The 15,179-nt window shown below is 42.1% G+C and overlaps 1 protein-coding gene across 1 annotated transcript; it reads right to left on the minus strand.

Annotated features, from left to right (window-relative positions):
• Positions 1-674: 674 nt before the first annotated feature.
• Positions 675-13,062, minus strand: AIDA (axin interactor, dorsalization associated). Its single transcript, XM_009576413.1, has 7 exons — positions 13,053-13,062; positions 11,812-11,875; positions 11,260-11,366; positions 6,693-6,815; positions 3,782-3,904; positions 3,179-3,296; positions 675-2,235 (listed from the first exon to the last, which is right to left on the minus strand). The coding sequence occupies exons 1-7, from the start codon at positions 13,060-13,062 to the stop codon at positions 2,139-2,141; spliced, it is 642 nt and encodes a 213-aa protein (XP_009574708.1). The 3' UTR covers positions 675-2,138.
• Between the last annotated feature and the right edge of the window lie 2,117 nt (positions 13,063-15,179).

Here is a 15,179-nt window from a genome sequence, read left to right on the forward strand (position 1 = left end):
GCCGGATGGAATCGCCCTCTGGGAGCACCCGGAGGAGCAGGGGACGCCCACGACTGCCTGCAGTGCTTTTGCCAGGCCCTGGGCAACACCAGCTGACACGGGAGGACAGCAGAGCGGGGACAGAGCCGCACAATCAATCATCCGCCAGGAGGATGGCGGAGCCGGGACAGAGCCGCCCAACCATCCCCTGCTGAGCGAGACCGGCTGTACTCGCTGCAGGGCACTCGGTGCTACAGATTCTTGGGAGGTCAGAAAGAGAGCGGAGGCAGCCAGGGACCATGGGCAGGTAACACAGCGAGTGACCGAGCTCAGACTTTTTTGCAGCCATAGACTTGCGCTTTGTTTGCTCCATCCTTGTGCAGAGTTCAAACGATGATTTTTTTTTATTTTTTTAAGAATGTATGCATCCTCCTCCTTTTGTCTGGTATCCGGAATGCTGCATTCAGAGGTATTTCCATAACTCGCAGGGATATCTTTTCAGGGCTTGATATTCAATGTATCAGATGTAATACCATTGGGGTATTGTAAAGACCCGTAAACAGGAAAATTCAATTGCACTTTTTTTTTTTCCCCTCCAACCAGTAGTGGAATTTGAGGAAGTGTTGCTGACTTTTGCTGTAACATCTAAATAATGTCATCCCTAGTTATACCAGAACAGAGGGAAGGCAAGAAGGTTAGCACATTCAAAAATAGCTTTTTACCCTAATCAATATGGTAAAGCCAAAAATGTTGAACACCTGCCTGTAGACAAATATCATGAGGAAAAGTAACATCCCTTCTATTAAACCATAATGTAACATCTTGGGGTTACATGACAGAAAAGAGGAATTGGTGATACATCTGCACCCAGGCTGTTTAAAACAAACCTAATATTTGACACTATTTTGGGAGCTGGGTCTTTTGTTAGCATAGCAGAGTATTTAGGCACTAGTTAGATATGGAAGAAGTATATCAAACCTTAAAGTATTGTATTAAATATCCACGCAAATATATGAAAGATTTACTGGGTTCTACTTCTGTCCCTTTATTAGGCCAAAAGGTGAATGCAAGTGTGTCATTAATAAGCCAATGTCCTGCAGCTTATTACACACCAAATCAAAAATATAGAAAATAAATGATAATGCTATCTACTTACATAAAAAGGTAATTTTTAGACTAAGTTTCCAGACTTGCACAAAATATGCAGAAAACTGCATACAATCAGTTTCGATAAGAACAGCAGTTTCATGTAAAAAGGTGGGTAAACCTGCTCACCAGATCTACTTTACCAAAAGCTCTAGAAAATTGACGCTTGAACACTGAGGGGCCTGTCCTGCTGTCACTGAAATGGTGAAACACCCACTGCCACGAGGACGAAGCCCTGGAGAAAGCCCCTCTCCATCCCCCACCCACCTTTGCAAATCACTCTGTGACAAGATACAGAAAAATCAGCTCTATTAGGGAGTAACGGTGATTTTAAGGATCATAACATGTATTGTATCCAAAACTCAGTTACAAGTGGATCAGGCAAGGCTGTTAAAATCATAGTTCAGTGTTCTCATCTGCAGTTGTCCTCCTGGCCCGACCAAAGCAGAACAGCTGACTGAGGAGCTTTTCTGTGGCCACCCCACTTGACCCAGCATCCTCCCCTCTCTCACTTTAAATCACTTGCAGTACCTCAAGCTCCTTCCCTCCCCACCTCGTCTTTCTCCTGGTCTTCTGCCACCCAGCCCGCTACAGAGGACTCTGAAATGCAGATGAGAGGAACTACAATAGCACAGCAAGTGTAAACAGGTTAGTAGGCCTGCCGCATCTTTATTGCTACAGGTTCGGCAAAGGGGCAGTCTCCATCCTTGGGTGGAGTTTGAGGCAAAAGGATAATACCAGTTAAGATAAAAAGTGATGAACAGCAAAATTAGGAAAAGCAGTCAACATATTTCAGGGCTCTCGGAAAAACCTGTATCTGGAAAGTACTGAAAGACACTTGCAGTTGAATGGCAGGCTTGCCTCTGACCCTGAAGCAGTGCTGTGCAGTGTGTGATGGTCCCGTCTGACCTACTGGCATGAATACAGTCGTTTTCCTGCCCCTCAAAGGCTAAGGCTACTACACACAGCTACCATGACTTGTGGTTCAGTTCACAGAAGTCTCACAACGAGGGTCATTCCTTGTGCAATGTTTGATGGAGGTGAAGGTAAAGTGGTTTCTTGGTCAACAGTTGCAATTTCTTCCTTTTAAAATCAGTGGGTTTTTTGTACCTGTAATCACAAGAAAGTGAGTTAATCCAAGTGCTAACAGCTGCGTAGGAAGATGAAAGCACACTAGAAAGCTTGTCCTGTACAGATCTTATGACCGTAATCTTTTAAATACATCTGACAAGACTTTCTGGAAATAACAATAATGAATAGATTTACAGGACACAAACTCAAACCAGTATTTACTCTGGATTATTATTTTAACAAAAAGATTTCAATTTTTAAATTAATGTGAGCTTTTTGTAAGGAGAATTCATGATGTAATACTCTGGACTGTAGGAAATGCAGTGTCCCCTACTTCAGTACTCAGTATCTCAGAACTTCAGAAGTACACCAGCTAGCACAGACTAAGCACTCTTCCTAGAGATGTCCAGAATTGCAAGGTTCACCCTCTTCTTGAAAAAAAAACCACTCAAAAACCTCTCTCAGACCTTCAGCCACACAGTGAGGGTAGGACGCACATCATAACCACTGCAGCATAACTGGCTAATCTAGTTCTTTGTCTACTTAGAGCAGGGGAAAAAAACAACCACCCAACAATGCTCTGAAATGTTCACAAAATTCAACTGCAAATCAGTATCCCAAGTCTCAAACCAGTTTTCCTTTACAGAAGTTCTGCACCAGAAGACTGTGGGAGTTGAAATGTTTTTTTTTTTTTTTTAATACAGCTGGTCTGACACTCAAGCTAAGGTCAAAATTAAAACCTCCCAATTTGTTAACTTCATACAAAATTTAGTTACAAAACACCAGCATTTTAGTTGGAAATAGTCTAGTTTTTGAGAAGAGTCTCTAGCCATTTTATTTGCCTAAAAGCATTTTCTCTTCCCTTCTTTATTAAAAATGGAGTATTCCTTAGGGAAGTCAATCTATTGAGTCCAAGAAACCTTCCTTGATGTAGCAAGGTCATTTCCTCTGCCATTGGCATCTATAATTGCAAGTCACTTACAGTTCTATAACAATTGCCCCAGGTTTAATTTCGTCCATCTCCATGAAAGCAAAGCACTTGGTGCTAGTAAACCTTTTCTTAGGCTTGTAGTGTTTGAATTCAAAGAAAATAGCTGCACCTAGAGTGGAAAATGGTTTAATAGAAAAGTTAGCAATTATGGCCAACAGTTACCTGAAAACTTATCTGCCATTAAGATGCTCTACATACATTAGATGGAATTATCTCTGCTTCTGTTATTTACTCAAAAGCTATACCATGTTCTTACAATGCTCATCACACTCAAGAGAGTTTGTACTCTTCACTCCATTATTCATATCCAGGTAACAGTTTATCCAATGACTAAGAAAGTCATAAAGCAGCTCAATACCTGTGAGGCAGAGCAGACTGCTGCATTTTTATCTCTTTTCATTCCTCCCTTGTCTGCAAGTCATCACAATGACCGATTTGAAAGAGACAGGATGCAAAGGTCTATTTTTATCCTTGTCTGGATCTTGAGCCCTGCAGCAGCAGCTCAGGCACGGCCTGTTTATTAGATCAGGAGCAGCCTAGTGCCTACACCTTCAAAGCTCCTGGGCCCCGTTTCAGGTCTCTGATGCTATGTACCTTTTGTTAGTTTTTCAACATGTTTCTGAATCTCAATGTCCACATTAAAATGGACATATGTGTCCTCCTTCCTCAAAGCCACAGGAGTATCTTGCACAGGAGTCAGATCTATCCCATTCAAATCTGTAGGAAAGAAACAGCATGAGAATGGCAGAAATTTCTCAGACTTTAAGGTCCTGCTTTAATAGAGTTATGAATCACTCCTAGTACTTCCACAAAAAGTTAATGCACACCCGGATTGTCCCCCTAAACTTAAAAAAGGGGCAACCATGCCCCTTCACAGTCAGTGAATTTTCTTTTTGATTGCAACATGGAAGCAGGTAAAGTTCTGACAATATTTAAGATGAAAATTTGGAATTATCCCTCTTTTTATTTTTAAGAGCACATTTCTTTCTGCTGCCACCAAAGGATTCCATTCCCTCTGCAAGCAGGACTCCAGCAGGGCTTCAGAACTGCCAGCTGAACCGGCAGAAAGGGATACACACCAAAGACTCCCCTCCACACAGGGCCTGCAGGGCACGGCTTACACAAGCTGTATTTGCCCTGCTTTGCTCAGGGCCTGCCTAGACTCAACCTGCAGTACTCCTCTTGGTTTTTCCACTGGCAGAGGCACGGTGGGGCCATGGGTTGTACTCCAGCCATCAGCACCAGCCACTGGTTGTGCTGCTCAGGCACAAGCCACCACAGACAACGTTGTTTCTCATTAAGCCTCCGCTGTTTACACGAGTACATTTGTCCTCTTTCTCCTCTCATCAGTGATCCCTTTCCCTCAGGTGGAGCAAAGTTGCTAACCACGTGGCCAAGATTACGAGTACGTAGCGCAGGCGTTGTGCCTGGGGTACGGGCTGAGGCTGGGGCCCTGGGCTACCACGGATGCACTTCATCCAGGGAGTGGGCTGGGACCACAAGTGTTACATCAGGAACAAACCTCTCTCCAAGCCTGCGGATGAGCAGCCTACTACAGAACCAAGGAAAACAACTGCTAAGCATCTTGAGACTCCTAATAGGGACAAAATGACTTTTCAGAGTTACTTTTCCTCACCAAAAATCTTGAAAAATAAAGTCTAAAAAGTCACCATTAGCAGACTAGGCGATAGCCCGCCCACACATACACAGACACTTTTTGATCCTATTTTCTACATCATTACTTGGCAGCCACCATTTATAGGAGCTTGCAAACACAGTGCCACATGCTAACAGAAAGACTTGTTGGGAAAGGAAGCCTAGCAATATATAGTCTCCCTTAGCTCCAGAAAGGAAATGGGAGCTAGGTCTGAAGGCAAGCAACAGTTTTAACAATATGTAGTAAGTTAGGAAAGACAAACACTTCAGTGGAAAGGAACAACGAATGTTTGCTTTACAAGTTCTGTAAGTTCCAGGATCCAATGTTAGAACCCCATTAGGGCTGGTATTTTCCCGTTGGCCAAGAGAAACTCAGCATGAAAGAATTCAATTTGATTAAACCCACATCCATCCAGCTAGCACCACCACTGAGGTCACCCGTCCCTCAGCTTTCTGGCATACTAGAGGCAAAGAAAGATCCACAAGCAACTAGAGAAATGGAACCCGAAGAATAGTTACACAATCTAAAAATAATGCCGCAAGCCTAAGGCAACACCATAAACAAAGAAATACTGCACATTTCCAAGACTGAAAACACAAAAAGGCAATTGTATCAGCTGGGGAAGGCAAGAGTCTTCCACCCCAACCAGGTGAACTCCTCAAAGGTCCAGACAGAAGTGGAAGGTTTCATCGTTGAAAAATCATCACAGGAAGCGGGATTAGATAAAGCTTTCTATCTATATATTTTGGCAAGTAACATTTGAGAACATCACTGCAATTCAAGTGACATTCAATACCGTGACCCTTACTTGTGCCAAAGACCTTGTCCAGTGGAGGAAGCACCTGATCACGCATCTAACAAGTGTTTTATCCCTATGTTTGGTATCCAATAGCACATCTAAAGACGACACATACAAGGTCGCTATCACAACTGAAAATAACTGGAGGTTGTTGGCTCAGCTACAAATTTTTGTATGATAAACAACAACAAAAAAAAAATCATACACCTCAAAAGACCATGAAGATTAGTAGAAGTCAAGCAGGGCAGGTTAAGGGTAAGCAATTCTGACTACAGGGGCTTCCTGCTAAGAAATGCAAAATAGGGAAGAGGCAGATGCTCCCATTAGAAAGAGCCTGAATACTAAAAATCTCAGCCTCAAGCAAAAGCTGTCAACCATGTTGTCATCTGAAACAGTGAGAAATCCTAAGGTTGCCTATCCTGGACTGACAGAGAGAGGTTCTTCTAGATTTATGGAACCTCTCAGAGCGGCAGGGGCTGTTAGCCCACCAGGCTTTGGCCGACATATTTCGCTGCCAAGGCTAAAACATATTTTATATTTTATTTCACTTGCAAGTGTTGCTTCCCAGCTTCATACTCATTCCTCTAAACCTTAAGCTTCGGTAAGATGATCTTTATTTTACTAAAAAATTAGTTTAATGACAGGGAAAGAATGGAGCCAACGGGCTGTGGTTCACTGTCTCCAGAAAGCCCAGAGACCAACATGTGTTGGGGAGCACAAGCAGTCCAAACAGATCTGTATTTAAGAATCAGCTGAAGAAGCTGGAATAGAGAAGTACAGTCTGCCAAGTCACTGACACTCAGCTCCCAGCATAGGGCAAGCACCCCGGAGTGCACAGATAAGCATGTCTCCTGCAGTGATTCACCTCCCAGTATCTCTCAAATACAGAATTTTTCCACCCTTGATTAAAGCAGAAGCCTTAAGTCCACAATAGAAAATGCAAGTACCAACACATATTTTTCCCAGCAGGTTGAAAAAAATCAATACAGCTTTCAGAAAACACTCTCTCTCCAAGCTAGAAATGAGGAGCCAGGAACAGAAATCATTACCCTTTACACTGACTGTGATGTAAGGATCAATGCACTGCCCAGCATCTTTCAGACCAATTTTCTCTATGTTGATGGTGAGTAATGTCATCCCGGGTTCAGATGGCAATCTGGGTAATAAGGTACCTGGAAAGAGGAAAGCATATTATTATCCCTTTTGTGTCATCATACAGCAGAGGCCTTGCTTATCCCATCATCTCTCATGGAAGATGCTGTTCTCCATAGGGGGTTCAAAGCCCAAGGATTCATATCCCAACAGTACACAGCACTATGGGAAAGTCTGTCTGCACAGACACACAACATCATTTTACAGATTTCAAAGCTCACACCAAAAAACCCCAGGACTGCCTCAAGTCAAATGAATTAATAAAAAACTAATGTCATAAGAACAGAGAGGAGCTTTGTTTAAAGTGTTCTTTCTTGCTCTCATGCAGAATAACTCATGCATGGAACTGAATTTATATCATTTTTAAGGATTAAATTTGGGAGGCTGGATTCAATCTGCAGTTGCAGGAAGTTCAGACACTTAATCAGGAGTCCCACCCCATTGAACATGACTTGGCTTCATGTTGAACATTTAGGCTGGGAAAATAAGGAGGAAAATGGCATTGTTGCAAATCCCACTGGACATAAGGGAACCAGAAGAGAGATTCTTAATATCTAAGTTCTATTGGCCTCTACTTAAAGGAAGGAGATTAAAAAAAAAAAGTGTTTGCATCCTCCCCCAAGTTCCCTTCTGCCTTAAAGAAGGAGTTCCCAGCTCTACATCAAGAACATTTAGCATCAAAACTTCACGTTCACTGCAGGTGAATCCTCGCCTGAGGAAGACAGTGCAGCTGGCAAGAAATCCAAACTGTTCAAACTCACTAAAAGCCATGAGATTCTGTCATCAACAATGGAGTAGGTTTCTTCATGCTGATTTTAGCAAAAAACTGGCAAGCTTCAAGTCTCTCTCCAGTATTAGATGAATAAGCACCAAGACAGAAAATGCTTAGACTCATGAGCAAGTTTCATTTAAAGTTACGGTTTTCTAATTAGAAAAAAAAATGTTATCCCAAGGCTTGAGATCTAAACAAATAGTTTCCTTTGGCAAGTCCAATACAGGTTTTCCTTGATACTTTTTTTCCTCTTGATCTGCTTGAAGAGCTGGAGAACTAAGGAGTTTTTGTCCTATTAGAGAGACTGGCTTTGCAAGAGGGGACCATGTATTCAGCTCTTAGAACTAGAGAGCCACAGCTTCAGCAAGATTTCATGAGCACTCCCACACCCAATCCCTCTTTCAGGATCATCAGCAAGACTTGAAATCACATCTGTGATGCAGAACATTTCTGTATTTCCTGCCTTGGCTGCTAGCAGACTCATGACCTCCAAGGTACCGCACCTGCAGGCACTTCACAACATATCACAGCTGAATTCAACCCACCATTCTGAAGTAATAGGACAGGCTTCTGACCATAGTATGAGAAATGTTAAAAAGCAAACTTAGAGAGCACCCATTTCTGCAAAGCAGCATACACGCTCTAGTTAATCTTGCTGTCTCTCTTGAACAGATGTTCAAAGACAGAGTTCTTATTTCAATCCAAATGAAGGTAGAAGCCAGCCCATCTTCTGTTTGGCACAAAACTTTGCTCTGCCATCTTTCAGTTGTCTCCTAAAAGCAGGATGTCCCCCAAGAGCCAAGAACAACTGTAACTTTCAGTTTTCCTATCCATCAAAGGGACTAAGTGATGGGATACTTGACACAAAAATCACCTGAAAGATGCGTCGACTGGCATTTATTATAAAAATACTGGCTTAAGAAAAATTATTCTGTTCTTGAAAAATGCTTTCCAGAATGTGCGAAATTGCAGAGTTGCAATGAACAGAAAAGTCAAGCTCACTTCCAGCAGGTAAGAGAACAGTAGGAGAGATGGTCTCCAACGAACACTGTTTCCTTTCTCCCTCAGCAGGAGGAACAGCCAAGCCAGCAATGGACTAAAGCAGCTGACTGTAACCTGTCTCATGCAAGCCACAACCACCCAAGCAGGTCTTTCACTGAAGCCTCTGTAGACCTTTCACGTAGGAGCCATTAGCTGACAGTAACCTCTCTATGGTATAACTTTACTAGGGCTGGGAATCGCACTGCCAGTCTGCCACTGTGGCTTCAGCAGGCTTACACTGAAGCTTTTCATGAGAAAACTGCCAGCCATTTCAGACACAACCACAGGGCATCATTGCCAGAGGGGAAAAGGAGCACCTACAAATGAAATAAGTGTCCTCCTACAAGCGCATTTCAGATATACAAAAGTGAGCCAACCCAACAGCTCACTGCCACCAAGACACAGGCGTTCAGTCTCTCCGTTCCCAAACCCCAATTCAGAGAAAGGGGAAAAAGTGACAACCCTGTTGGGTTCACAGATGGAAACGGTTCACAGAAGAATCCATTACCAGCACAGCACTGGAATAAAGTAGTATATAACCAGGAGAAAGGCAGGAAACCTTTGCTGTTAGAGGCAGCAAGCCATTGGTCAGTTCAGCTCCATACAGCACAGAAGCCTAACTACATTAAGTACACTTTGTGTAAGATTTCCCATCAAATGTGTATTCTACCACAGAAAATCTAGCTATGCCTACCTTTGGCTACACTGCAAGTCTGAATGTCTTTATTAGCATAGTAGGACTTCTAGAGAGCTATATAAGGTGTGTCACCAAATAAGACCTTCCCTTTTTCTGGTACTGAAGGCAAATAAAGATCAATACATAGATGCCTAGTACCGTGATTGTTACTAAGGATTGTATTTTGATGGTTGAAACTAAGAGCTGAATGAAGAATATCACAGCTACATGAACATGATCAAAAAAATAACTGTATATACTAAAAGGTTTTCATACCTTCATTGGCTCCTGGGTTAGATGAATGGTGCAATGTGATAACGATGAAGCCATGCATGTAGAAGACAAGACCATGGTCAGTTAGACAATACAGTTACGCACCATGGATTAAAGGCATATAGAAGCAAAGAGTGCAACACAGTTCTATCAATTCAATACGCAAAGTCCACTTTACTTACAAGGCTCACCTCAGAAGGCTGCAAACTGCTTTTGTTTAAGCCTCATCACCCGGAGAAAGAGCAACAGACCAACTTCCAATCAGGTAAGAAGCATCACACTAATTCACATTCAATGGGGAAACAAGATCTGTGTTCAAAACCACTTTAGGGGTTTAGATTATTGTAGCTATGGGGAAGTTTACCTCAATGTAAAAAAATTCAGAAAAATCAGATATGTAGTTTATTAAGTAGATGACAACGTAAAATATCAGTAAGTTCAGGAGTTGCTCTCACCTCCTCTTAAAAGCATGGGTTAACTGAGGAATAATTCTGTAAGAAAGTATATACCTCTTTCCATTTGGCTACCCTACTTCTTTGAAAGTGATTTAACCGTAAACTCAATCTGTCTATCATCAACTTAGATTCTTTCTTAAGCACATACAGAGCTTCTATGTCCACTATACGCATACAACTCTAACTGTTGGCACTACGGTAATGGTCACAGTCTTAGTGATTTACCACCATACCAAGAGCTACTCAAGATCTACAGACAGAATACATCTTCATAAATGGAATTATCATGGTGAATAACAAGGATCAAGATAGTAAATGTCAGCAATAAAATATCACAATATATTATAGCCCACTGGTGAGCTTAGCATAAAAGACTGTAGACTCTGGATACCTATATCAGTATAGCCTGCAGGGATCATATTCAGTAGCATGCATTGGCTCAAATCTAAGGACAGAGACATGTTTTCTCCAGGCATAAGTAATGCAACACATCAGCTCTTTCGACCATAATTCCAGTACTAGTTTCCCTACTTGTTATCTCCTTCCTGAAATATGAAGTTTGCCAACCTGCTCTGAAATTAGAACTTGTTTCTTCTGCAAAGAAAGTACACCAGGAACCAAAAGAACCTCTGTTGGAACATCCTACTCCTTTACCCGGTAAATTGTCAAAAGAAGTTACAGGAAGACCTTCTCTAGAATCTGTACGTATACCCAGTTTGACAAGTGCCTTCACATGGACAAGGACTTAAGCTATCAAAACCAAAGCTATCCCCTCTTTATCCTCTCAGAGCGCAGGTTTAGTCTAAGCCATTGTCTCACCAGATGATGCAACACAAAAATAACCAGCAACAACTTATCACATCGCTAGCAGGATGTAATGCTCCTTGCAGGAGAAACATTGCCACAATTTACATTTGAAGGCATTTGAAACGCTTCACATAGTACAGTTAAGAAAGTGCATGGAATGAAAACACTGAGTTTGAACAAGGAATAAAGGCTAATTATCTGAGGTAGGTGGTACCACCCTCACAACTTATCCATACAACTGTTCTGCAATAAGATACTGTTTGCTGAGAAAACAAGAAATCCCCTGGCCACCTTTGTGGTTCTCCAACACAACATTAGAGCTTACACTAGCCTATTGCTTCTCACCCAAACTTTCCAAATCACAGGTGGAGAAAGGGGCTTCTTAGAGACAGAACTTACACATGCTACACAGGCTGGCATGGCAAGGCTAGTGCCCCTACCTGGAACTCTAGCAGGAAAAGAGTCTGGAGACCCTGCTCCAGCTCCTCCTTCCTCATCATCCTCCTCAAACTCCAAGTGTTCCTCTTCTCCAGGTGCTAAAATCTTCCTGTAAAAATATGAAAAAGAAGAATGAGACCACAGATCATTCATCATCTGGCTTTCAACTCACAAGTCGGCAACTAAGTATAAAGCAGGGGCAACATGCTTTAATGTCATTTCATGCTTCTGATTAGCTACTAACTGTATCTACAGACCCTGACAGAGGCTGCAGGAGCTCAGCCCACATAGAAAGCACAGAGTCTAAAACCAAGAGACAATACAGAGAGATGTAGCAGCCTACCAACTACTGATTTTACCAAAAGCACGGGCTTGATTTTTAGTGGTACCTAGAAAATCAGAATTAAAAAGGGTTTTTTTAAACGAGTTTACCCAAAGCAATGCAGCAAGTAGGTACCTCTAGAAATTCTAGTGTCTCAGATGTACACCAAGTCCCAGGCTATGCTCCCTTTTGGCTACATACCTGTACATGAAGTGACCCAGTTCTCTCTTACCTGAGTGGGACAGGCTGAACATCAAAGGGAAACTCCTTATTGTAAGTGAGGATATTCTTTAAGACTGCAGGCAGGAAGAAAAAAAAAAATCCATATTCATAAACAAGCATTAATTCCACTACTTTGCACAGTTATGTCCACCCTCACAACATCTTCACACATACAAATAATAATATAAAAAAATCAGATCATGGCAAAAAAAAATTTCTCTCATATTTTAAACACCAGTACAGTCCTGATCAGAGCTATATCACTATAATATTCAGACAGGCTAACTGCAATTCCAGCATGTAATCACCACCACATTTACCCAGGCAGGAAAGATAAACATGGCAATAACCAAAAGCATCATGAGAAACAGCTACAGACCCCTGGGCTAATGGTAGCAATCTTTGGTGGTTATTGAAAGGAGGGTGGTGCTGTTACTGGCAACATCTCCAAACAGACTGAAGTCTCCAGAACTGACACACTTAAGCACATGTGTAGGCTGCATATTCAGAGAGCCACCGTGGGAGTCCGAGCATGCTGGTAACACATAACTTAGAAGAGATTTCCTACTTCTTCATGCATGTGTTTTGGTTTTTTTGTTGTTGGTTGTGGGGTTTGTTTGTTTGTTTCTTTTCTTCTGCCCTCAGATGTCTGGGAAGATTGGCAAAATTCAGAAGAGATACAGTGCAACATCTGAGCACCAAGCCCCAGAGACACCAACTAAACTCTCCAGTATTCAGTGGAGAACAGCTTTTCCATTTGTATTGGAAACTTACTCAAGTTTTAGTAATCGCAACTTTAGCTGTTATTTCCAAAAGCACTTATGAGTAAAAGCAAAATTTCCAAAAGCATGTGAAAGAAATAAGCATTTCACGATGGCTAAAGGGCCTCAAAATTTACAAAAGAATGCCTGCAGGGAGAGGCACTCTCCTACCAGACAATGAGTATCCCAGACTGGGTAGGGGGAAAGGAGGTAGAAAAACTGAGTCCCCTCACCGAGTCTCACTTTGCAATAAGCCCTCTCAGAGCACATTTTAGAAATCTCCCCTTAGGACTACTGAATGAGAACAAAACTGTTTTAAAACAGTATTAAGATTACACAAACACCCAGAGGTACTTAAATACCAGTTATGTTTAAGGAACCACTGCCAGGCCCCTCTGCCTCTGCACACTACAATTCAGCCAGTGCAGGAGAGCTTCCCTGTCTGTCTTCATATTCACATCACTCAGTGTGGGCTCCATCGTTAACTTACCAGACACCATCCGAATGCTGCAATGAATAAAGAATCCTTCAGGGAAACTATAAAGAACCCCAAAAGTCTTCCCAGTCTTTGCTCATTCTGATTTTTTTTTTTCTGATTTCTGTACCACCACCTGAGAGGTTAGGTACTGCCTGATTCCAGCTGGACACAATACATAAATACATAGAAAGCTTTAAGTTGCCTTCAAGCCAGAGACGTGACACACAAAACCGATGCCAAGTCTCTCTCCAGAGACTTCTGCTCCGAGGAATCAGTAACGGAGTTCTCAACATGGTGGTGAAGAATCACAGCCACTTCCCAACAGAAAAGCAGCTGACTAACAGCAGTCAGTCACCTTCTAGGGCAGCTGAGGTTCAGGAAAAGAAGGGGATTTTTATCACACTCAGAATTCCCCAGCTCTTGGGACAGCTACATCATACCGGAGACAGAAAGTGAAACTGGCCCAGGCAGAAAAATCTCAGTAAAGCGAGATCTCTTACAGATCATAGGCAAGTTATACAGAAGCAATAGAAACTACAGTAGTTCTGCCCCCAAAGGCTGGTAAGCACTAGATTCCTCTCTCTTCCCAGTAACCAGTTTCCCTCACTATATGAATGAACATCGCCTGAAAAAAACCTCCTAGTAATTCATTTCAGTCATCACTAGAGGGCACAAAATACTCCACTGATACGAGCGCAGGAAAAAGACAGTTTTACAGCGCCTGAAATCTTGATGCTGCCTGGAGGCAGAGCTGAGCATACACCCTCCTGCACAGAGCCGCAGCCACGCACACGGGCCTTGGTACCGGACCTGCCCACGGGAGTCCGCTGCTTTCAGACACCCTGGGGGTGCTGGTAACAAAGGTGATGCTGAATGTTTAGCTCAGAAACACTTCTGGAAACACCATCCAGAATCTCCTGCTTTTTGCCGCAGAAAGCTGTGGATCAAGTTTTTAAAAGGCCTTCAACTCTGTCTCATCACCAATAGCAAATAATTTTGCAAAGTTGTAATATGGCGATTTACTAAAGTGCTCCTTTAAACATTGTCAGGATAAGAAGTGGAACTACAGCACTCAGCCTGGTGAAATACTTATTCAAAGTCACTATCACTAAGAAAAAGCAAACCAATAAAACAGCAATGCAACAATCATCCTTTGAGGAAAAGAAAAACCCTTTTTACACCTATCACAAGTGCGAGTTTCAGTTGATTTAAATAAAAATAACCAGATCACAGAAAAAAAACTAATAGGTTACAACGAACAGGAATCTCCCTTGGAATACTGCATAAGACACCCAAGCTTTAAGAGGTTGGTTTGTGCTTTTTCGGTTTTTGTTTTGTTTTTTAAAACACACATCGCCTCTGGAAGAAAGAGCACTTCCCCTCTGTAACACTGCTGATGAGAACACGATTCACAGAAAGTTCTCCATGTGTGTAACTTATGGGCAGATCCCAGCATGGTGGCCTGCATTTATGTTGCTTTTCCAACAGAAATCTTTTTAAAATACTGTTCTGCAGGGTCTCATGCAGAAGCTGCCTTTTCTTTTGTGAAGTTTGACAAAATCACATTGATTTTATCAGCAGTTGGCGCTCTCTTGAAAGACTTCAAAAGAAATTAACATGAGCAGTAAGACCAGTACACACTAACTTGGTAAAAAGACCACTGTCCATTTAGATTTTTAGAGATAGCCTATGATACCTATACTGATTTTTTTTTTTAAATAAACGACACAAAATAATTCAGATATCAGGCTCCCCAGTACAACCCAGTATCTACTTCTCTTGTAATAGATATACACTCAGTTTGAAACGAGTCGCTTAGTGGCTACAATTATCACACACGAACACAGGCACATCAGATGTCCCAGCCTATCCATTTGTAATGTGTATTGTAACACTGGTATAAGCTTTCACAAGAAAAGAATTTGTGAGATCCAGTGTGTTAGCAATGATTTCACACAGTGTGGTCTCAAAAGAACTATTTCTATGTACGGACCCTCTTGTAGCATTATTCTAACACAAAAGATTCAGTGACAAATCCTATAAACAAACAAAACCAGCCAACTGCTTCACTTTCCAAGCAGTGTGAAATGCAAGCTTAAGTAGGAAAAGTTAGAACTTGACAACACAAGGGGGGCGGGG

Source organism: Fulmarus glacialis, unplaced genomic scaffold (assembly GCF_000690835.1).
Source record: "Fulmarus glacialis isolate BGI_N327 unplaced genomic scaffold, ASM69083v1 scaffold45594, whole genome shotgun sequence".
NCBI classification, from domain to species: Eukaryota; Metazoa; Chordata; class Aves; order Procellariiformes; family Procellariidae; genus Fulmarus; species Fulmarus glacialis.

Excerpts from the sequence above, each read along its gene's own strand:
- AIDA (XM_009576413.1), bottom strand. Across the intron at positions 6,816-11,259 it reads TTTTCCTGCTAGAGTTCCAG|GTACCTTATTACCCAGATTG; the intron begins GTAGGGGCACTA and ends TCCTCTTTCCAG. Across the intron at positions 3,297-3,781 it reads TGTTGAAAAACTAACAAAAG|GTGCAGCTATTTTCTTTGAA; the intron begins GTACATAGCATC and ends TTTCCACTCTAG.